Below are 24,465 nucleotides of genomic sequence, written 5' to 3'. Positions count from 1 at the left end.
CTCCTCAATGTGAGGTTTTACAAAAGCGATTTTTGGTTCAGCCTACATGGGCACATTTATGTGCTGAAAACTGCAATAAACCCATAAAACCACAAACTTTTTATCATGTATAAAGTTCAAAAGCCACAAACTAAACACTTATTTTGTCTTTATTTTATATTATAATGAATTTCTAGGCTCTAAGATAGGATTAGGCTGATACAGATTTTAGTACTGGAAGGCCTAATATGGATCAATTCATCAGTTAAACAATATCTAGTTAGCCAAAATTATGTTCTTTCTATTGAAGTATACATCTGCATAGCTGACGTTCACACTCTTGAGCACTGTTGATCGTCTAGACTTTACACTACCTGTAGATCATTGAAGGAGAACAAAAGAATAACCTTACATAATCCTCTCCAAGCTTGTCTACAATTAATGAAAATTAGGTATACAAACGTGTTCCCACTGCTCTGTTCTGTTGTTTTAATATATTCACGATTAGGAACAAGCGGCAAGTTAATGGATAAGCATACAACAGCTACCTACAATAATAATAATAATAACACTAATAACAAACACAATCAACAGATCAAAATCTTGGGCTAATCATTTATACATTTATAGGTACCATAAAGCAGAAAGTAATGCATACAGTTCACTTATTTATTACATTTAAACAACTGCATTTATTTAACATTTTGGAACCTTATAAAATTAAAATAATAAAGACACTCAAATTTGCAGTTGGTATTTATATATGGGGACAATATAATGATAATTATGTTTTTTAATTTAAAAAAAAAAAACTATGTTTAAAGATATTTTTGTTCAGCAATTTTTCTTTCTGGGCAAGAAAATTTAAAAGTCTGGAAGAAAAGTGGGGAGAAAAAATGAATTTTTTTCCAGTCCTAAAGAGGCAACCCTGAAAACCCCAAACCTCTCATCTTAGGGGTTTTGGTGTTGAAAGACACAGTTAATTGATAAAATAGGTCATGTTAACATCTTTGTGAAAAATCTTAAAGTGCATTTAGTCTGCATCATTCAAATTATTGAGGGTCTGAAAATGGCAGTAGCATATAATCAAACAGGCAATATGACCCCCATAATTTTAGTTTGATACATAATTATTTGGTCTTAAGTAACTGTACCAGCAGTAAAAATCACATACTAAGGAAATGTTAGAGTTTGAGCCAAAACCTGTGGGCAGTAGATTACATGTAAAACTTACAGATAATAGCTAAATAAATTTAAATTCTTTTGCCTACAAACCGATGGGAGAAGGCAGTGATCATGAATGTATTTCTGATTTTTTGCTTGAATTTAAGTAATTGTACTACCTATTATTTTATCTCTGGTATCAAGTACTTGCCACCTGGAAAGATGTTGTTGTTGTTGTTGTTGTTGTAGGGTTTGACGCCATTTTTCAGCACATGATAGGCTATACATGGCAGCCAGTATTAATGGTGGAGGAAGAACCCGGGAAAACCCCGGAAAGAACCAGCTACCCTCGAGAAGCTACTGGCAAGCTATCTCACATACCCACATTGGCCAAATCCAAGACTCGAACCTACGCAGACAGAGGTGAGATGGCAGTGATCCATAATGGAGAGCGCTTTAGACCACTCAGCCACTCGAGGCCCCCCACAGAACCAAAGATTGCTGAATGACTAAACCAACTGGGATATTTGTTGGTTAGTATCCCAACCAGATTTCAACCATTCCGGTGTTGTCTCAACATTCTCTGCTATATAAATAGATTACAACAGCATTCATTGTGTTAAAGTTGGTGAAACCTCCAAAAGAAACTGCATACTAATAGAAATATCAGCTGCCATCTTCAGTTTGCCAATGTACCAATGAAGCTTCAGTCTTGAAAATACCTGTGACTTGTGACAACTTTAACAGTGGCCGAGTAAATAAAAACATTTTAACATTCTGTCTCTTAGCATCTAATGAATTTTGACTGATAAAGATTTGTGACAGCTTGCTGAAAGGGGAACTTTCTCCACATCAAAATAATGCTCAAATTACTGAAATGTATTACTATAAGTGCAAACACCATTAAAAAATTCAGGGCTACATGTGAAACTGCATTTTAGTATTGTCATAATATTTACCAATTTTAGTATGAAGCTTACAACTAGTACCTGCATAAAAAGAAATGATGTCACTTACTTTACATGTTCTATAGTGTATATCAATTTGGTCATGTAGGCACATTTACTCATCTTAAATAATAACCGTTGTTCTAAAATTTAATACCTTAACTGTCATCAAGAAACTTACAGATATAATTTCTGATCACTACTGACCTTTACAACGATGGTCAGGTACTAACTGTGCCAAGAAATGAGCATGTGGGTAGAATCATCACAATATAGGGTAGCACAAATTGTTTTCAACATGCTTAGTGTTTATTGTGATATCACAGCACACAACATTTATTCTTGTTTGTACTGAATCTTACTTTTATGTCGACCTTGTCCATAAATGTCTAAGTACTTTGAGTTTTGCCATATATGTGTTTGTACGGGCATGTAAATAATGACCTTCCAAAGGAATAAATATTTATGAGGATCCAAATAAAGTGAATAATAACTATTTAAAGGTATGTGTAACCAAATTCTAAAAATGATATCTGTTACTGAAATAGTTAAAACAAAAAGTATTCCAAGTTCAGATCGAGACACAAAATAACTATTACAGTTCAAGGCTCATGTTGTGAGCGCTTTTATGTATCATCACAGGGCCTTGTATGGTTGCTTACAATTTACTTGTCTTACATGTACTATATAATAACACAAGGTAGGACACTTCTCTCCTTTCTTGTGCGACCTATTTAAGAATCAGTGCTGATATTTAAATCTAGACCATCCCAATTTCGTGCGTGTCCATGTTTCATGTGCCATTTTTCTCATGACTTATATGAACTTGTTTTGAGATCCTGATGACATTAACTAGGTCAATATCTTTTGTCGACAGTGATATTAAGTACTGTTTATGAAATATTCTACAAAATAAAATTTAAATACGGACTACAATTCAAATCAAATAATACAAATAAATGTCTGGTTTAACTAATGCCATTTTTGCCTCAAATCTGTGGCTCTGGAGCCAGTATTAGCTATTCAAGTCAGGGCCACTGTTCACATGTTCATTTACTGGACCATTTTTTTTAAGCAGGAAACTCAAGGCAGATATTGTTGACATGGCAAAGGCAACACAAAAACTTGGTTACCATAATATACACTTCTTATACCTTGCTAGGAAAACAAGAACAAAATGGACAACTAAACAGAATGAAATTTTTTACTCAAATATTTAAATAAAAGGAAAATCTTTGTTATTTAATACATGTAACACTAAAAAAATAATCAGATAAAAATTGACGTGTAAATACAGTAATTTTTGCACTAATTTTACATGAAACAGTTCCCAAAGAACCGACAGGATTCTTGAATGTGAAACCACTTGTCATAGACTCATTTTATATTTGATACCATATATGTTGTGGACTAGACAAAACTGAAAATAAATGGTGCCAGATATTTTTTTTAACAAATGGGCTGAATTGATGCGACTGTTGGATGTTATATGACTGAAATATAAAGGGGGAGAGGGATTTTTTCAAACTTAAAAACATGTTGCACTGGACAATTATTAAGGGATGAACCATGGCGGGTTGAAGATACTACAACAGTTTTAAAGTGAGTGTTATGCATAAATAATTTATTAATTTCTTTTGTGTCTATACTCTTGTATTAACTACTAATCTACATGGATTTAGCAGATCTGTGACAAAAACTGTAACTGCAGTTCCAGGTAAGTAGCAAACAAATGTACATAAAATAAAATAAATATTATGTTTTTTATATTGTTTTCTGTAATTATGGCATGTAATACATAGATTGCTCTTTTTATGCTCAGATTACTTTGCTGCAACTTAAATTAGTAATAAATTATGCTTATTCCTCTCTTGTGGGTTGGTTTATGTGAACCTATAACAAAGCAGTTCATTGTCACATATAATACAATTTCCCTTTGATCGGGTACCTGGGTAACAGATCATTAGGATTGACAGGTAGTCGGTAGAAATTCCCCCCAAAATCTGACATCTCTATCATTGACCTGTATGAATTTTCCTAATGACTGAAAAGTGTAGTTAGATTTGATAAGGGTTATTTGTAACTGATGCACACCATATTAAGTAGTCTGAGTTTCCTCTGACCTCTGCCACCCTATTTTTGATATTTGGACATTCATGTTGGGGTGTAGGGTCAGAGACATTTCCCTATCGAAAAGTTGGAATTCGTTGATACCATTTGGTGTCGGCATGGGTTAGCCGCTTACTAGCTGGCCTAGCAAACTTGAACGACCTTTCATCGAGATATACCTGCATGAAATTGACAGGAATATGATTTATTTTCTCAGAAATTGCGATCATAGCATTCCTTCTGTCTTTAATCCGAAGACAGATGAGACGAAAGTAAATCGTTGCTGAATTTGACCTGGAGCGATCATAGCATTCCTTCTGTCTTTAATCCGAAGACAGATGAGACGAAAGCAAATCGTTGCTGAAATTTGACCTGGATCTGGCCATTTGCATTCCTAGTCACCTGATTATACAACTCTCACAACATACGTGACAATGACATCAGAGGTTATACAGTTATGTGATATCAACAATAAACGATTTCTAGTGTTGCTGTAGGAAAATAAATCTAACATATAAATGAAAGTCACGTAATTTTTATAGAAAACTTAAAAAACATAAACTTATCAAATTATTTATTGTGAAAACAACGACCAAAAATCTGTAAATGTTGCAGCAAGCTGAAGAAAACCAGATTCACTATGCAGAAAGCACATGTCACTGTGGTTTTCATGTGACACCAAAAAAAATATCGTTGACACGTGCTCTGTACTTCTTGAAAATGGTTTTCTCCACCCTGCTGCAATACCGACAGATTTCTGGTCGTTGTTCTCAGAATAAATATGTTGAGAATTAAGTGTGCATTATATTTATTTACAAACATTAAGTAACTCCTATAAAATATGTCCAAATTCTATGTACAACAACTTTGGAAATGTGTTTATTGTCGATATCACGTGACTATATGACCTCTGATATAAATGACATGTTGGTTGTGATATGTGTGTAGTCACGTGACTAGGGATGCAAATGGCCAGATTCAGGTCAAATTTCAGCAACTAATTTCATCTCATATGTCAGCGGATTAAAGATGTGACGAATGCTATGCTCATGATTTTTGAGAAAATATATCATATTTTTATCTATTTCATGCAGGTATATCTCAATGAAAGGCCATCCAAGTTTTCTGGGCCGGCTACTAAGTGGCTACCCCATGCTGACACCAAATGGTGTCAATGAATTCCAACTTTTCGATAGGGAATTGACTCTGACCCTACACCCCAACATAAATATCCAAATATCAAAAATGGGGTGACATAAACTGAGGGTTAGAGAAAACTCAGACTACATAAGAGCAACACAAACTCCATTTGGAAAGTCTTCAATGTACTCACTGGAGGAACACACAATGATCAGACAAATAAAATTCACTCACTTCTGGTAAATGACACCATAGTCACTGACGACATTGACAATGCAAATGTTTTCAATGATTTTTTCACCAACATTACCACAAAGTTAAAAGCACCAGTGATAGAAAACAACTTTAATAAACTGAAAAAGTTCTGCAGCAACAAAATCTCTAAGAAGGTATGTTTCTCTATCCCACCAGTATAAAAAAAACTTTGTTAAAAAATATCTCAGTGAACTTGATACCAAGAAAGCTACAGGACTTGATCAGATTGGTCCATGACTCATTAAATCTTCTGCCTCTGCTATTGGAGATAGCATAACATTCATAATCAATTTAAGTATTGCAACCTCATCTGTCTCCAGAATATGGAAAACTGCAAAAGTAACTCCTATTCACAAATCTGGTTCTAAGGATGACGCTGATAACTATCAACCAATCTCGATACAGTGTACTACCAAACTTGTCAAAATTGATTGAAAAACATGTCCATGACTCATTCAAGTCATAGTTAACCAAACACTTGCTGTTACACCCTAATCAATCAGGCTTTAGACAGAAACATTCCTGTGAGACTGCCTTGATCTCCCTGACTGATAATTGGCTCCAAGCACTTGACCAAGGTAGAATAATAGGATCTGTATTTGTAGATATCAGGAAAGCTTTTGACATGGTGGATCATGAAATCCTTTTGAAGAAACTGAAAATCTACCAATGTGATGAAAGAACAATTAGATGGTTTACTTCTTAAGTGAGAGAACACAACATGTTTACATAAATAATGTTCTGTCTGAACCTGGAACAATTTGATATGGAGTACTACAAGGGTCAATTCTAGGTCCATTACTATTTATATTATTTATTAATGACCTACCACTTTTACTAAGGGACTCAATATCATCTACAGATCTCTATGCAGATGACACAACATTGTCAGACATCCAAAACACAAAGCATGAACTTGACATTTCTTTACAGAATACACTAAACAAACTGGAAAACTGGTGCACATGCAATGGCATGGTGGTAAATACTGGTAAAACTAAAATATTACTTATGTCAGCATGGCAAAAAAGGACAAATCTTAATAATGATGAACTATGTCTGACGTGGAAGGATAAAAATTTGCAAATGGTCTGTCACGATAGACTACTTGGTGTTCTGGTAGATAATAACCTATCATGGGATGGACATATCATACATATCTAAAAAAGTCTATTCATGTTTATGGCTTCTGAGTAGGATAAGACATTTTCTCAATGAAAGGCACAGAAAACTATTTTTTAACAGTTACATACAACCCTATTTAGACTACTGTAATACAGTTTGGGGTAATTCAAATGATAAAAACATAGCAAAGCTGGCACATCTTCAGAAAAGAGCATTAGGGCTAATATCAATCCAGAAAGAAAGCAAGGAAAATTTAGCTGGTAAGTTAAAAATATTACCTATTAAAGACCGAATCTGTTTGAGAAAAGCCAATTTAATGCACAGGATATCCCATAATAGTGCTCCTGAATATTTACAATCACTATTCCAATACAGGCTACCTGGTAATACTCCCCACCGGCAATCCATGTCTACCAAACAGTATAAAATTCCCAAACCAAATAAGGAGTTATTTAAAAACAAGTTTCGAATACTCTAGAACTCTGCTCTGGAATAGTATTCCAGTTGAGATTCAAAATGCCCACTCTATTTCCTTCTTCCAAATCCAATATATCCAGTGGCCTCAGAGATGCAGCTAAAATAAATTCCTTTGTATGAGGGCCTCAAGGTAGGGTAGATTAGTTCTTAGCTAATTGTGTTACCCTCTTTAAATAAGGTCATTATTATTATTATTATTATTATTATTATTAAGTGATGCTGAACTTCAGAACTTATGGGAAGAAATGCAGTCATATTTTTCTCAAGGTGTCAATCTGTATCTAATCGGACCTGGGACGAATATGTAGCAAAGTTTTACTTGGCCCTGCAAGTACCCCAGAGAGGAAGAAAGGACAAGTGGTTTTCCCCTAGCCTTGAATAGCTTGTTTAAGTATATAACACGTTAAATATTGCTATTGTATATTTTGAAACATGCACAAACCCAAAAATATGAAAACATAATATTATTAAACACTAACCAAATATGTAAGTGCGTTTACCTTTTAATTCTACATAGAGACCTGTGTTGATGTATAATTGTATTTCTACACTATTCATCCCATTCAAAATCTTGAGTCATTCCGTTGAACAAGGCAATTTGAAAATCAACCGTTACTATAATCCTTCCCTACTATTGTTAGTATGCCATCTTTTAAGCAAAAATAATAAGAATCGTGAATTAAAATTTTGAATGAAACAGGTTGTACTGCTGTATCAATTTGAGATCTCCTCATCTGCAACCGTCTGCTAGCAATTAGTACTTACTTTGCCTTCAAGGGGGCGCACTGACCATATGTGGATACTTTATTATCTATACATTTTCTGACAGTAATTACAACCCCAAAGGAATCTATAACCAATGATCTGATTTAAGTTTCAACAAATATAGTATTATATCTCTTTCATTTAGGTAGAAATGTTAAACAAGGTTTAGTTTATTAACTTTTTATAATCTATGTACTTTAAATCTTCCTCCTTGGACATATGGTCCCTAAATCATGTGACTTTGTATTAAAAATGGCCGATAGTAAGAAGGTTAAGGAAGTTCAGATTGACAATTATATTCGATGTTATTTGTACAAATTTCGTAAAGAACTGAATACAGATCTTATTCGAAACATACATCAAAGTCTAATACATTGTATTATCGTACTTGAGCTCATTGATGGGTCTGTAAATCTGATTAACCTCGTCGATCAAGATAAAGAGCTTGAGTCGCTGCATGCAGTCCATAGGTTCGTATCAAAGTCGACCAAATCATCAAACGTAGACCTGAGACCCCATATTCCTTACATTTATAGTTATTCAGTATGGTGATTTATACAATATCTGAAAACTTAGACTCGATGCGATCAACGATCATGGAGATATTTAAGTTTAAATGTACATGCCAAAATTGTCCCTTTAGACCACGTACAGTGTTGACAGTTTCCGTGACTCGAGCCCGTGTGGCGATACTGGAGGAAATCCGCATTGCGTGGGAAAGAGTTGTGCTATTGGGGTTAATTCAAAGGAAATATGTGTCTTTTGGATTTGGTTAATTTTCGGTGATGTTTTGAAAAGTGAAAAATTAAATTGCTGGTTTTAATGGCAGTTATTTAACAGTAATAAATATTTGTATTGCAACATTGTTGTCTAGTTACCCGTATTAATTAGAATTAATTACTGTGTGCTCATAAAAAGTCATGGTCATAATACAAGGTGTTATTTCCAAGAAGGTGCAAAAAAGTGAAGTTTAGCATAGCATGACACGCTTGTTGCTTAAAGATGCAATGAAAAATAATATAATCACAAATTATCACTATTCTCAGTTTTTCACTGTATAATTTAGTACTAAATATTTCACAAGGATTTATGTTGGTAACCCAACAATATATGCATAATGGTATGAGTTACTACATGAAGAGAGAAAAAAGTATTGAAACTCCTATTAATACTTAAAATTAAGCTTAAAAGCAAGGAGTCCTGGATCATAACTTTCAAGATCCTGAAACACCAATCCACGTCAATCAAGATGCATAGTATGCTGATCTGCTGGGTGAGACAAAAATGGAAATTACTCGCACTTAATCTTTGTACTGTAGATGCTTGCAATTCCAATTATAAACTCTTAAGTGTCAGTGTGATATCTGCTGATACATTTCACTTGTGTTTCCCAGTAAGGAAAAGAACCAAAAACATCCTTGAGAAAGAAATGAGCTATTCAACAGGAATACAGCAAAAACAAACGAAAACAATGTTTTAAAAATAGTTGGAATATAAAAATCCCTTGGATTCTCAATGATTTCCTGAATAAGATAGTCTGTAGCAAAGCTTTTTTAGATCATTATATAGGCCTGTAGTTAAAACCCCAATCTGAGCCTAGTTCTGATGAAAAGTCTATGGATGAGGATCCTGATTCTAATTCCAATTATGATTCAGACTGGCTGTCAACTTCAGATTCTAATGTCCAGCTTCATGATACAGAATGTATTCATCTGCTTCCAATCTACAGTTAGCACATACATCTATAAGCAGGGCAGATACAAGGTGAAATTGTGTGCATTTGTAATAGGCAGAATGAAGGGAATCTTGGAATAACTCTATGCTGCTTTTGTGTACAGTATGATATTAGTGAAACAACATGTTGTCTAAAACAGACAGCTAATGGAAAGGACTACTACCATGTGCTATAGAAATGAACTTCAGCTAGTCCAAACTATAGCAGTTATTAAAATACCAAAAATGAATTTTGCCAAAATAGATAATGCTAACTTCCAAAAGACAGTGCAATGAATGAATTATAAAAAAAAAAAATTTAAATGAGGGAGTTATTGGTTTTTTTTCAGTTTACCTCTGAAATGAAAGCAGTGAAATTACCACAGACTTTAGAAATTCTGTCACTGTATTAAATAATATCAAAATATTGGAGAAAAAAATGACATAAAAATTAAAATCCTATATAGATGTATGGTCAAGGTCAGAACCAGTATGGCCACCACAATATTCATCTTGAAAAGGTCATTGTTGCTACTCATCATGAACAAAAAGTAATATTGCTTTGGGGTTTATACCCGAAGACTTCTTTTGCCATCTAGTTTATCCTAGATGAAAATAGTGTTGATCTGATATCCAATATGGTAGACACAGTGGCCATCTTGAAAATCTTGTTATTGGTAATCCTCCTGAATGAAAAATGGGGTTTTCACTGAAGACATCTTATAATGTCTAGTTCATTCAAAATGAAAATGGCATTGCCCTGGTGTCCAGTATAGCCACCTCTGCAGCCATCTTTAAAATATTTGTATTACTTCTATTGAATGGATGGATGTATCATCAATTCAACATAGGGGTTTTTACTAAACAATTGGTCCTCATGGTAACGTTTATACATTCAGTATGCCTGCCACAGTGGCCATCTTTAAAAAAGTTTCCCATGATTTCTTCAGAATGGATATCCATATCAGCAGTGGTTTTCACTGAAAGACTTCTTATGAGGTTTCGTTGGCCAAAATGAAAATGGTACTGATCTAACTTCTATTATGCCTGTCACAATGGCGAGATTGAAAATTTTATTATCACTATTTCTACTACATGTATATCAACAGTGTGCTTTTACCAAAAAACCTGTTACGATGTTTATATATAGTTTGTGCTAAATAGTGTTATTTAAATTTAATTTGTATTGAGGGTAGGAGTTGGCCTATATGTCTAATATCATGGAGGGTAAATATGTTTACTAGGTTGGAGTTCTAGATAGAGGCTTGATTCTGACATTAGACATTTCTGGAAACAAATTTTGTTTCAGTTTGATGGAGAATATTTTCCATTGTAAATGACAGGTTGAGTATACCAGTATGTCATAAGTTATGTGACAGTAGAGCCTTGATTCTGACCTTAGAATTTTCTAGAAACAAATTGTGTTTACAGTTCGGTGGAAAATTCCATTCTAAATGACCTAGATCCAGGGCATTATGTTTTGTTGCAAACAGGTAAGTTTGAATTAATATTATTTCTTCCATATCTTAACATCAGTCATAGACAAATTATACCTCGCTGTGTTCAGATGAGTTTATTTAATTTATTTATTTGAATCATTCATTGGAATTACAAAATGCTCCTTGATTTAGGACTAAATCAATATTCTGGGATAACCACTCCGGTGGTCTAGTCGTTAGAGCATCCGCCTTGGATGCAGGAGGTCGTGGGTTCAATCTCCGGCTGAGTCATACCAGAGACTTACAAAAATGGTACTAACAGCTGCCTCGCTTGGCATTCAGCATTAAGAGGTCAGTGTTAGGACTGGTCATCCTGGTGTCAGGATATGTGACTGGATGGGACATCATGCTACATGTCTGCGGCATGATGCCCCAGTGCTAGACATCACTATAAACTGCCACACTGCAGATATCGTAGTGACATGACTAAAAAATTGTTAAAGCTACGTTAAAAATCAAAATCACATCACATCACAATATTCTGGGATTATTGTTAACTCATTCAAGGACATTTTGGATTATAGCATTGTGTTAAATCAAGATGGTTGGTACATTAGCACATTTGAGACTACTGGCACATCAGCACATTCAAAATTGGAATTCATTTAGAACACCACTTGAATTCATTAGGAATACTCTATACTTTTTGGACCTGTGATAGAACTTTTGGGACTATTTAGGATTAAATTTACAATACTGTTAAATTCTATTTAAATTTTCACTTTGTATTTTGGGGAAATAAATTAGTTTTTGAATTTTTTTAAATTTGTTAGTTTTCTCTTTTATTTTAGTCAGTTTAAGATCATAGAGTTGTAACAACAGAAATAATGCTAATCTGAAATGAAATATGGTCAGACTCACCATGGCAACCATTTGGAAAATCTTGTTATTGTTACTCATCCAAAACAGAAAGTCATATCGACATGTGGTTTCCACCAGGAGTCTTCTTATGATGTCTTGTTGGTTCAAGCTGGCATCATAAATGTCCACACATCAGCTAATTTGAAAATCTTGGTATAGCTGAAGAATATCAAAGATGCTTTCAACATTTGGCAGTTAAAAGGAAGAAATGTTCTTATCTTGAATTCCTGGAAATTCTTTTTAGTCTATAGTTTTGTTTTCTTGAAAATAGTTCAGAGTTTTGGATGAAAGAACTTGAGCAAGTCATTCTATTTTGAAGCCACATCCATCCCTTATTTTAATACTATTCTGGTTTTCAATGGACAACTGTAGTCATATGCATTTACAACAAGAAAGAGAGAAAAATGTCCTTATAGGACCTTTGATTGCTTGATACAGGTTACCTTGAAGGCAGATTGACTTTATAAAAGACAAATTGTCATTTATTATATTGGCATATTTATACGTTATTTAATAAAATATATGTCAAAGAGTCTAAGTCCTGTTTAAATGATTTTGTATAAAATATTCCTTGATCTCATGAAAATTAATTGTTGTCTTTCCTATGACTTCAAAGAACAAATACTTATAAAATTTATAATAACTAATGTATATACTTGGGTTTAGTTCAGATCCAACTACAAAGTATGTAGACCCTGACATATCATTACATAATGTTCCATTTGTTATTTTAATTAGTCCTAACAAACTGCATTGACTTAGATCTGCTAAAACAAATATATGACAGCACATTTGGGTTTATGCAGTTTTTTCTACAGATTAGTCGGAACAATCTGCATAGAACTAGGTCTGCCAGTACATTATATGACAGCATATAAGTGTGTATGTTGTATGTTCTACTGATTACACTTTTTAAAAAAAGTGCATACATGTATATACATCATATGATATCTTATACATTATGCGACCACATAGCTGTGTCTATGCTGTTTATAGTTGGATGTGAGTGATACGTGACAGTAAATCATATGATTTTGTCCATTTCACCTAATTTTATAATTATGCAATTTCAGTATTCTGCTAAGGAATGAGGGAGAATCTCTCAGTCAAAGCACAAGAGGTGAATTCAGGTTCTGTGCCGTGACGACAAACTTTGACCTGCAAGTGTATACAATCAAAGAAAATCATCTTCTAGCCTCTGCAGAAGGAAATTTAGCAGATCTTTTGCAAGGAAGTAACAGTAAGCTAAATTAAAATTGTATCAAATGCATTCAACAACAAATTGTATCAAATAAATTTTAGACATATGGTATCAAATACATTCTAGACAAATTGTCTAAAATACATTCAACAACAAATTGTATCAAATACAGTCTAGACAAATTGTATCAAATAAACTCTAGACAAATTGTATCAAATACATTTTAGACAAATTGTATCAAAATACATTCTAGACAAATTGTATCAAATACACTTTAGACAAATTGTATCAAATACACACTAGACAAATTGTATCAAATACACTAGACAAATTGTATCAAATAAATTCTAGACAAATTGTATCAAATACATTCTAGACAAATTGTATCAAATACATTCTAGACAAATTGTATCAAATACACTCTAGACAAATTGTATCAAATACACTAGACAAATTGTATCAAATAAATTCTAGACAAATTGTATCAAATAAATTCTAGACAAATTGTATCAAATACATTCTAGACAAATTGTATCAAATACACTCTAGACAAATTGTATCAAATACACTCTAGACAAATTGTATCAAATACACTAGACAAATTGTATCAAATACATTTTAGACAAATTGTATCAAATACACTCTAGACAAATTGTATCAAATACACTCTAGACAAATTGTATCAAATACACTAGACAAATTGTGTCAAATAAATTCTAGACAAATCGTATAAAATACATTCTAGACAAATTGTATCAAATACAATCTAGACAAATTGTATCAAATACAATCTAGACAAATTGTATCAAATACATTCTAGACAAATTGTATCAAATACATTCTAGACAAATTGTATCAAATACACTCTAGACAAATTGTATCAAATACACTAGACAAACTGTATCAAATAAATTCTAGACAAATTGTATCAAATACACTCCAGACAAATTGTATCAAATACATTCTAGACAAATTGTATCAAATACACACTAGACAAATTGTATCAAATACACTAGACAAATTGTATCAAATAAATTCTAGACAAATTGTATTAAATACACTCTAGACAAATTGTATCAAATACACACTAGACAAATTGTATCAAATACACTCTAGACAAATTGTATCAAATACACACTAGACAAATTGTATCAAATACACTCTAGACAAATTGTATCAAATACACTCTAGACAAATTGTATCAAATACATTCTAGACAAATTGTATCAAATACATTTTAGACAAATTGTATCAAATACACTCTAGACAAATTGTATCAAATACACTCTAGACAAATTGTATCAAATACACTAGACAAATTGTATCAAATACACTAGACAAATTGTATCAAATAAATTCTAGACAAATCATATAAAATACATTCTAGACAAATTGTATCAAATACATTCTAGACAAATTGTATCAAATACAATCTAGACAAATTGTATCAAATACATTCTAGACAAATTGTATCAAATACATTCTAGACAAATTGTATCAAATACACTCTAGACAAATTGTATCAAATACACTAGACAAACTGTATCAAATAAATTCTAGACAAATTGTATCAAATACACTCCAGACAAATTGTATCAAATACATTCTAGACAAATTGTATCAAATACATTCTAGACAAATTGTATCAAATACACACTAGACAAATTGTATCAAATACACTCCAGACAAATTGTATCAAATACACTCCAGACAAATTGTATCAAATACACACTAGACAAATTGTATCAAATACACACTAGACAAATTGTATCAAATACATTCTACACAAATAAAAATTCATGTTCTTAAGTATTTAGAGGAGCATATTGCTCTGACATACAAACATTCCTGTAATGAATAAGTCTGGACAAGAGGAGATATTTTCTTGTCATGATAAATATAATTTGCAAATTGCAGATTGTTGTTAATATTATTTTGAAGTAATGTTGTTATGGTTGAAACATACTAGCCTCAAATTTATTTCTGTCCAGTGTCCATTTTTTCTGTTTTTTTTCTAACATCAAAAAAATACTGTACTATTTCTTTTAAGTTTAGCTCATCTGGCCATAGAGCTGCTAGAATGGCCTGTCATCCATTTGTCAGGCCATAGAGCTTATAGAATGGCCTGTCATCCATTTGTCAGGCCATAGAGCTTATAGAATGGCCTGTCATCCATTTGTCAGGCCGTAGAGCTTATAGAATGGCCTGTCGTCCATTTGTCAGGCCATAGAGCTTATAGAATGGCCTGTCATCCATTTGTCAGGCCATAGAGCTTATAGAATGGCCTGTCATCCATTTGTCAGGCCATAGAGCTTATAGAATGGCTGTCGTCCATTTGTCAGGCCATAAATCTTACAGAATGGTCTGTCGTCCATTTGTCCACCAATAATTGTTTGATGCCACACTGATGGAGTCCATATTTCTGGTCTGATTTCAATCAGACTTGGAATTCTGATCATCAGAGTCATGGATGAATTAGATAATGAGTAAGATCCATGCATATTAATGAGGTGATTTTGCATCTGTGTGGCTTAATTTGTTACCACTCCTTAGAGCAAATTCTGGTTAAACTTGGATTATATGCTTATGTTATTAAGATCTAAAATAAGTTCGATATTCAGTAAAATCCATGTATATTGATTAGGTGATCTTACATCTGATTGGCTAAGCTTTTACCACTCTGGAGGCCATATATCTGATCCAGTGTTAATCAAACTTTGAATATGAGTTTATATTATTAAAATCTCAGACAAATTTGATGAGAATCAGGACCCATGCACATTAATGAGGTGATCCTGCACCTGATTGGCTAACCTTTTTTTATTCTGTGAATATGTTATCCAGTCATAATACCTTAGGTGAAGTACTACTACCTTGCAAATCCTGCCCACCCAGGTTAAAAACTTTTAGCTAGAAAGCTAAAAAAATACCTGGTTAGCGGTCATGCAGAGTGATCTCCCCTTGGTACAGGGATTGGCACCAGATCCCATTGATATCCCAGTTGCTCCTACCACTTACGCTGGGTAGCATGCTGTTGCCAAGAGGGGCCTCTCAAAATCCTCAACCAACTTTCTGGAAGTTCTGCACTAATAAGTTGGAGGAGTCAAAGGGAAGTAATTCTATCTGTCCAAACTATTCTATCTTCCTGTGATGAGAAAGGTCTGCCTTTACAAATAAATCACATTGCCATCGCTTGATAGTATTTACGTACTTGAACAGGTAGCTTATGCGATTTCGCAATAGTTCTGGTTTTAATTTTAATTTATATGTGCGTGCAAGTCTGTAGTGGGCTATAGAAATTTCCTAACATGTGAATAATTTCCGCTATGAGCAGATACATACAGGTTTCTGTACCAATGCACTTAGCATCAGAGTGCCATGCTTCACTGAATTTGCCTTTACAGGCTGTCATTAAGAGCCTTTCAACAGTTAGTATTATGAATCGATATTATATATTGACACTTCATTGCCTGCATTAGTGCCTCTGCTAGCACTTCATAGTTGTATACATAGCACATTATTAATTTTACTGCATAGAACATCATTGGGCCTATTCCTAACAATTATTTTGTCTTATAATGGATAATGTAGCACTTGCATTGTATGGTGCTTCAGTTCCTTTTTGATGTTCAGGCTTTTGTTTTTAAAATAGAAAACTTGTTTATGTATTGGTATAGCTTCCTCTCTGGTCCAATAAGTATATATCATTTGACTTAGCAGCATCCAGCTCATGCAGTGTCACTATATGCAACACTTGAGTAATTTGTATCTGTATAGTCATCTAAACAATTGGTCTTCCTATGGGAAAGCTGTTACTAGAATTGATTTTTTGCTTTCTAGTTTGTAAGTACTATAAGCAATGCTTTAGTGATTCTACCTGGACAGGCAATCAAATTCACATGCCTATAGGTCATTTATGACTCAGATTGTTAATCTAGCATCTGCTTCTAATGATCAGTACTGTGGATAATTTTCTACCTGTATAGGTCGCATGTACCCCTCAAAAGTTGTTTCTTGTAGTGGGTAACCCAGCATGATTTCTTGCAAGTTTAAAGTAGAGCACTCACTCCACTAAGTGTATATAGTGTCTGCTCCATTTTTTCAGCTTCGGCTGATGTTATTCACTTGGTCAAAAACACAGTGTAAGTATTGAACTTGCCAGGTCTGTAATTTGTACTCATACAGATGGTAGTATTGTTTTAAACATTAAAGTGACCACCGTTTGCATTAGTGACCTACTAATATGCAAACTTTGACACATAAAACCACAAATTTAAGTACCCACAAAATGCATTTTAAAAATACAAAACCACGAAAATTGAGCCCAACAAAAATAAATGATACTACAGTATATTAACAGATTAAACACGATTTTACAGATTACTCTACTTTCATTCTCAATCTCTTGTCAAGAAGAACATCTTGGACCTTGTACCCTTTCAAGATTTGGTCAGCTAGACCTGGACTTTATTTTCAAGTAAGAAGAATGTGTTCCTTGGGAAAGAGATTTGAATTCATGCTATGGGAATTTTTGGGTATATTACATGCCTCATTGGAGTAGTCTTTCTGCTAGAGTTTTCATTCACCAGACAAGTTTTGCTCAGTACAGCAGCAGATGTTTTAGTCCTTGGTCACTTTATTAGGCTTGCATAGCAATGATAACATGGTCCAGTTGGCAGAGGCGTAGCTATGATATTTTGCGCCTGGGGACGAACTATAAAATTGGCGCCCCAGCCTCCTCCCTGTCTAATCACATTTTTGAATATTACCCTTGTTTACTTATTATAATGTAACGTTGTAAGCCTCATTTTGGCGCCCCTGTACCTTGGCGCCCGGGGACATATGTACCCCCCTCCCCCCCCAGCTACGCCTCTGCCAGTTGGAGACTGAACCTTGACAGTTGGACCAACTATCTCATTTGGAAGCCATTCGAGGTTGCATTGTGATGGCACTTATATTTGCATCAGTAATACCTCTGCAAACACATCCTCTGGTAATTACGATCACTATGGATGCAAGCACAGAGGGACAGGGGAGCAAGTCTCCTACCATTTTGGACTGACATAGTAGCATGGCACTCTCAGTGTCATTGTCCACATCGTCAAAATGGGGTGGGGCTGTCTTATGTTGGATGCTATGATTAATGCCAACAGTCCCAGCCTTTGTCCCACGTGATGCTATGATTAATGCCAACAGTCCCAGCCTTTGTCCCACGTGATGCTATGATTAATGCCAACAGTCCCAGCCTTTGTCCCACGTGATGCTATGATTAATGCCAACAGTCCCAGCCTTTGTCCCACGTGATGCTATGATTAATGCCAACAGTCCCAGCCTTTGTCCCACCTATCCTGAGTCTGAAGGCCTGGTTAGTTGCTGTTTCCTATACATTGGAATGGCCAAATGTATACAAACTAAACACATTGGATTCTGAATGTGATACAGGAACCAAAGTATATCAGTGTATCTTCATCTTGATTGCTCTACTGAAATATGGAATAGAGGACCAACCGGTCAATATAGGAAGGCAAAGGAATATAATCTCAGTGGTTCACACCAGAGTACTTTACTCTAGTGGAGACATACATACCGCAATAGCTAACTTTATAGGCTCTTCGATGAGAAATATTTAGCACACCCATTGCAGTTAATCTGACCATTCCATGATCATTGGACACTGTGATATAGAAGAGAGGATATCACATGAATTAATGACCTGTCAGATCTTCTATTCTTTGGATTTCACCTGGCCAATGGCACTAGACCCATGCCCAGTTGGACCTTTCATGTTAATTAACCTGACTGAACAAGACACCATTTGAACTGCTCTCAAGAGCTTAATTAGTTCACCTATCATACAAGTCCTGCCTCCTCACTACTTAGGCATTTGGCAGGCAAAATCAGCATTATATTTCTTGCTGGACCCATCTACATACAGTTCCAACATGATGGATCAATATCGCTCATGAAGGCCCCCCCCCCCCACTTGTAAGGGCATCATTGACTCACCTTTCATACAAGACCTGCTTCCTTGTTTGCATTAGTAATGGCAGACAGAAACAATAAAACAAATCTGTTTGTGAACCCGAATTACATGCAGTTCAGACAAGACTGGTCAGTTTCACTCATGATGGTACCTACTTTCATTGCAAAGAGCAGGCTCCCATTCATGAATAACCAGACTTTTGCAATGAAATCACTGTCTACTCTGGACACTTAAGCTCAAGACCACCTACAAGATCCAGTACGAGCTTTGAAATGGTATCTTAAAATAACATTAGCCGAGTCCAAGACTCAAACCCACGCAGACAGAGGTGAGATGGCATTGATCCATAACAGAGAGCACTTTAGACCACTTGGCCATTATGTAGTCAGATGCATTTACAACTAGGAAGAGAGAGAAAAATGCCCTCTGTGAAGTTTGCTTGATAATGTAGTCCTTATGTGGCTTTGGGAATAGCAGGGACTCAATACAGTGGGTCCTTCTTATGTTGGTCAATAGCAGATCCTGTTCCCTGGGACATGTGTACTTCTTGCTGCCTTGGAAAAACTGAACAATTTCTATCTCTGTCTTAGATTCAACAGTGCTGGACATTATCAAGAGATTTCAGCTAACATTATTCTAGTCACTGCAAAATCCTATATTACGTGATAACTGATAACAAACTGTGTTCCATCTAATTTGCTCTTAAGTCCATATGATTTCACTGTTAGGTGATGAAATAAACAGAGTTCCTTCTATCGGAACTTAAATTTTTGCTGGTTTTACTATTAATCGTGTGGCCGAGTGGTCTAGAGCGCTCTCCGTTACAGATCACTGCCATCTCATCTCTGTCTGCATGGGCTCGAGTCTTGGATTCGGCCAATGTGGGTATGTGAGAAAGCTTGCCAGTAGCTTCTTGTGGGTCGGTGGTTCTTTCCGGGGATTTCCCGGGTTCTTCCTCCACCATTAATACTGGCCGCCATGTACAGCCTATCATGTGCTGAAAATGGCATTAAACCCTACAACAACAACAACTTTTAATTGTTTTAATGAACCTAATTTGCATTTACAGTATGTAACTGAGCATCTATCAGTGACCTTCACTATCTGGTGATTGGATAATGCAATCTGGGCTAAAAAGTGTACTGTTGGCTATTGTTCATTGATACATGGATGGCAGCAGATAGCTGGAATGATTAGCAGCTGCATGACCTGCATGGTTGGAAAGGTGTGTCTACAGAGCTTAAGTGTACCTGCATGGTTGGCAATGTGTGTCTACAGAGCTTAAGTGTACCTGCATGGTTGGCAAGGTGTGTCTACAGAGCTTAAGTGTACCTGCATGGTTGGCAATGTGTGTCTACAGAGCTTAAGTGTACCTGCATGGTTGGCAATGTGTGTCTACATAGCTTAAGTGTACCTGCATGGTTGGCAATGTGTGTCTACAGAGCTTAAGTGTACCTGCATGGTTGGCAAGGTGTGTCTACAGAGCTTAAGTGTACCTGCATGGTTGGCAAGGTGTGTCTACAGAGCTTAAGTGTACCTGCATGGTTGGCAAGGCGTGTCTACATAGCTTAAGTGTACCTGCATGGTTTGCAAAGACAATGTGTGTCTTCAGAGCTTAAGTGTACATGCATGGTTGGCAAGGTGTGTCTTCAGAGCTTAAGTGACTGAACTGCTGGAGTCGTTTTAGGGCTAAATATTTTTTGACTGCCCTGTGTAATGTTACCAAAGTCAACAGCTTCCATGGGCTGATTACAGTGGTGGCTCATTATAGATATTGGTAATTTGGGGTATGCTTTAGTCTGTCAGAAATGCAGTATCTGTAATTGACTGAATAAAATAGTGACAATCAGAGATAAATGGAGATTGAAAAGCACCTTCCAATCATGTCAACTTAAGCACAGTGACTTTGACACAGCAGATAGATGTAGAAAAATCATTTTTTCAATTTTTTTTATATATTTGAAGTGTATATAATTTTGGTAATGTGGTCCATAGTGTGTGTCATATAGGGAACTGCATTACGGTACAATGAAGGGTGTTATAACAAAAATGGGCTATATAAAATTTTTATCAGTGAAATGTAACCAGACTTAAGGGATATCAATTTCCATTATAATTTCAGGATTTAAATGTTAAAATTTCGAGGTTACATTGCATTAAACAAGCAAAACATTTACAGTTACCTTGTATATGTTGAACACACAGTACAGTTATTATAATGATTTTGTATTTGATCATATATTGTTGATGTTTTCTTTGGAAAATCTATTTTTTATTAATTTGTTTTTTGCAGAAATAGAGAGTGCTGAGCTTCAGAGTTTTATAGGAGATCACATCAGTGTCACAATTAACAAGAAAATACTTCTGACTGTATTCATCCAAAACGTAGGCCTAAAATTTACATCTTGTATAGACCTGCCAGAAGTGCAAGGAGAGACAACCATTGTACAATTTGTATCCGATTTAGTTGTAATACTGCACAGAGAAGAATCAAAATTATGTATCCTTTGTTTGTAAGATGAAAATATGCTTATTTGAATGTGATTCTTAGATAAAATGAAGTATAAAGACTGTACATTTCACTTTGCTTAGCTAAAATAAACGGAAAACAATCTTGGAGAGTTGGGTAGTGTAGTGGTAACAGACATGCTTTGGACCTGGGTTTTGATGGAATTTCAATGTAAGGTGCTTGGACATTGTTTGTTCATTTCTCTTGAACTGCATTTCAGATTTCATCCTTATTAATGGCAAAGCTTCTTGGGCACTATTTTTGTCATGAACTGCAGTAAGATGTCATCCTTGCTAATGTCAAAGCTTCTTGGACTGTTAATTTGTCATGAACTGCCTGTAAGATGTCATCCTTATTAATGTCTAGGCTTCATGGACACTGATAATTTAAAATGAACTGCCTGTTAGATGTCATCCTTACTACTGTCAAGGCTTCTTGAACACTGTTAATTTGTCATGAACTGCCAGTAAGATGTCATCCTTATTAATGTCAAAGCTTCTTGGACACTTTTAATTTGTCATGAACCGCCTGTACGATGTCATTCTTATTAATGGCAAACTTCTTGGACACTGTTAATTTGTCATGAACTGTCTGTAAGATTTTATCCTTAATAATGTCCAGGCTTCACGGACACTGTTAATTTGTCATGAACTGCCTGTCAGGTGCCATCTTTACTAATGTCAAAGCTTTATCGACATTGTTAATTTGTCATAACTGCCTGTAAAATGTCATCTTTATTAATGTCCAGGCTTCATGGACACAGATAATTTGTCATAAACTGTCTGCCAGGTGCCATCTTTACTAATGTCAAAGCTTTATATGCATTGTTAATTTGTTATGAACTGCCTGTCAGATGTCGTCCTTACTAATGTCAAAGCTTCTTGGACACCGTTAATTTGTCATGAGCTGCCTGTCAGGTGCCATCTTTACTAATGTCAAAGCTTTATCAACATTGTTAATTTGTCATAAACTGCCTGTAAGATGTCATCCATATTAATGTTAAAACATATTGGACATTGATAATTTGTCATGAATGTCAAATAAAATGTCACACTTTCTTAATTTATTGTATCAACTACATAAAGCTTTGCCTGGTAAGTATTAGTAGGGCAATAAGCAGATATAGATTCATACTTCTGTAACTTGTCAGAACAATGCCTACTCAATGAGTCTATTCATTATTCTGTAACAGGACAGAGCAGTGCATATTCAATGAGCAGAGATTAATTCAAAGCATTCTTCTGTAATTTGACATAGCAATGCCTATTCAATGAACAGAAATTAATTCCTTCTGTAATTTGACATAGCAATGCCTATTCAATGAACAGAAATTAATTCCTTCTATAATTTGACATAGCAATGCCTATTCAATGAACAGAAATTAATTCCTTCTGTAATTTGACATAGCAATGCCTATTCAATGAACAGAAATTAATTCCTTCTATAATTTGACATAGCAATGCCTATTCAATGAACAGAAATTAATTCCTTCTGTAATTTGACATAGCAATGCCTATTCAATGAACAGAAATTAATTCCTTCTGTAATTTGACATAGCAATGCCTATTCAATGAACAGAAATTAATTCCTTCTATAATTTGACATAGCAATGCCTATTCAATGAACAGAAATTAATTCCTTCTATAATTTGACATAGCAATGCCTATTCAATGAACAGAAATTAATTCCTTCTGTAATTTGACATAGCAATGCCTATTCAATGAACAGAAATTAATTCCTTCTATAATTTGACATAGCAATGCCTATTCAATGAACAGAAATTAATTCCTTCTGTAATTTGACATAGCAATGCCTATTCAATGAACAGAAATTAATTCCTTCTATAATTTGACATAGCAATGCCTATTCAATGAACAGAAATTAATTCCTTCTGTAATTTGACATAGCAATGCCTATTCAATGAACAGAAATTAATTCCTTCTGTAATTTGACATAGCAATGCCTATTCAATGAACAGAAATTAATTCCTTCTGTAACTTGACAGAGCAATAAACAATTCAAAGAACACAGATTAATTCCTTTTTGTACAACTTCACAGAGCAATGCCTATTCATAACTTATGCATGGTTTTAGTTATAACCATGTTATAAATATTTGATGTCCCATAATCAGTGATTGTATGGTTCTCATGATGACTAGAATTACACAGGGATGCTCCTCTTCTGCTTTACCAAGTTATGAAACTAGTAGGCACATGATACATTACCTTACAGTACATACATGACACATTACCTTATAGTATGCACATGATACATTACCTTACAGTACATACATGACACATTACCTTATAGTATGCACATGATACATTACCTTACAGTACATACATGACACATTACCTTACAGTACATACATTACCTTACAGTACATACATGACACATTACCTTATAGTATGCACATGATACATTACCTTACAGTACATACATGACACATTACCTTATAGTATGCACATGATACATTACCTTACAGTACATACATGACACATTACCTTATAGTATGCACATGATACATTACCTTACAGTACATACATGACACATTACCTTACAGTACATACATTACCTTACAGTACATACATGACACATTACCTTATAGTATGCACATGATACATTACCTTACAGTACATACATGACACATTACCTTATAGTATGCACATGATACATTACCTTACAGTACATACATGACACATTACCTTATAGTATGCACATGATACATTACCTTAC

The 24,465-nt window shown here is 34.6% G+C and overlaps 2 protein-coding genes across 3 annotated transcripts in view; one reads left to right on the top strand and one right to left on the bottom strand.

Moving 5' to 3' along the window:
* LOC149800575 (uncharacterized) overlaps window positions 1-7,960 on the bottom strand; it is an 88,244-nt gene extending 80,284 nt beyond the window's left edge. Inside the window, exon 1 of the mRNA XM_089954522.1 lies at window positions 7,697-7,960. Coding sequence (XP_089810648.1) covers window positions 7,697-7,754 — 58 coding nt within the window. The 5' untranslated portion in view covers window positions 7,755-7,960. The remainder of the gene's footprint in view (window positions 1-7,696) is intronic.
* Window positions 7,961-8,221: 261 nt separating this feature from the next.
* Window positions 8,222-24,465, top strand: part of LOC149800574 (spatacsin-like) — a 174,567-nt gene continuing 158,323 nt past the window's right edge. For both annotated transcript variants that reach the window (XM_089954521.1, XM_089954520.1), the window contains exons 1-3: window positions 8,222-8,431; window positions 13,108-13,274; window positions 21,512-21,718. The gene's annotated coding sequence lies outside the window, so the exon portion shown is untranslated. The remainder of the gene's footprint in view (window positions 8,432-13,107; window positions 13,275-21,511; window positions 21,719-24,465) is intronic.

This window comes from Sinohyriopsis cumingii, chromosome 4, assembly GCF_028554795.1.
Source record: "Sinohyriopsis cumingii isolate HCF-2022 chromosome 4, ASM2855479v2, whole genome shotgun sequence".
NCBI lineage: Eukaryota > Metazoa > Mollusca > Bivalvia > Unionida > Unionidae > Sinohyriopsis > Sinohyriopsis cumingii.
Note: the sequence above shows the minus strand (reverse complement) of the source record. Positions and strands in the feature narration are given on the sequence as shown.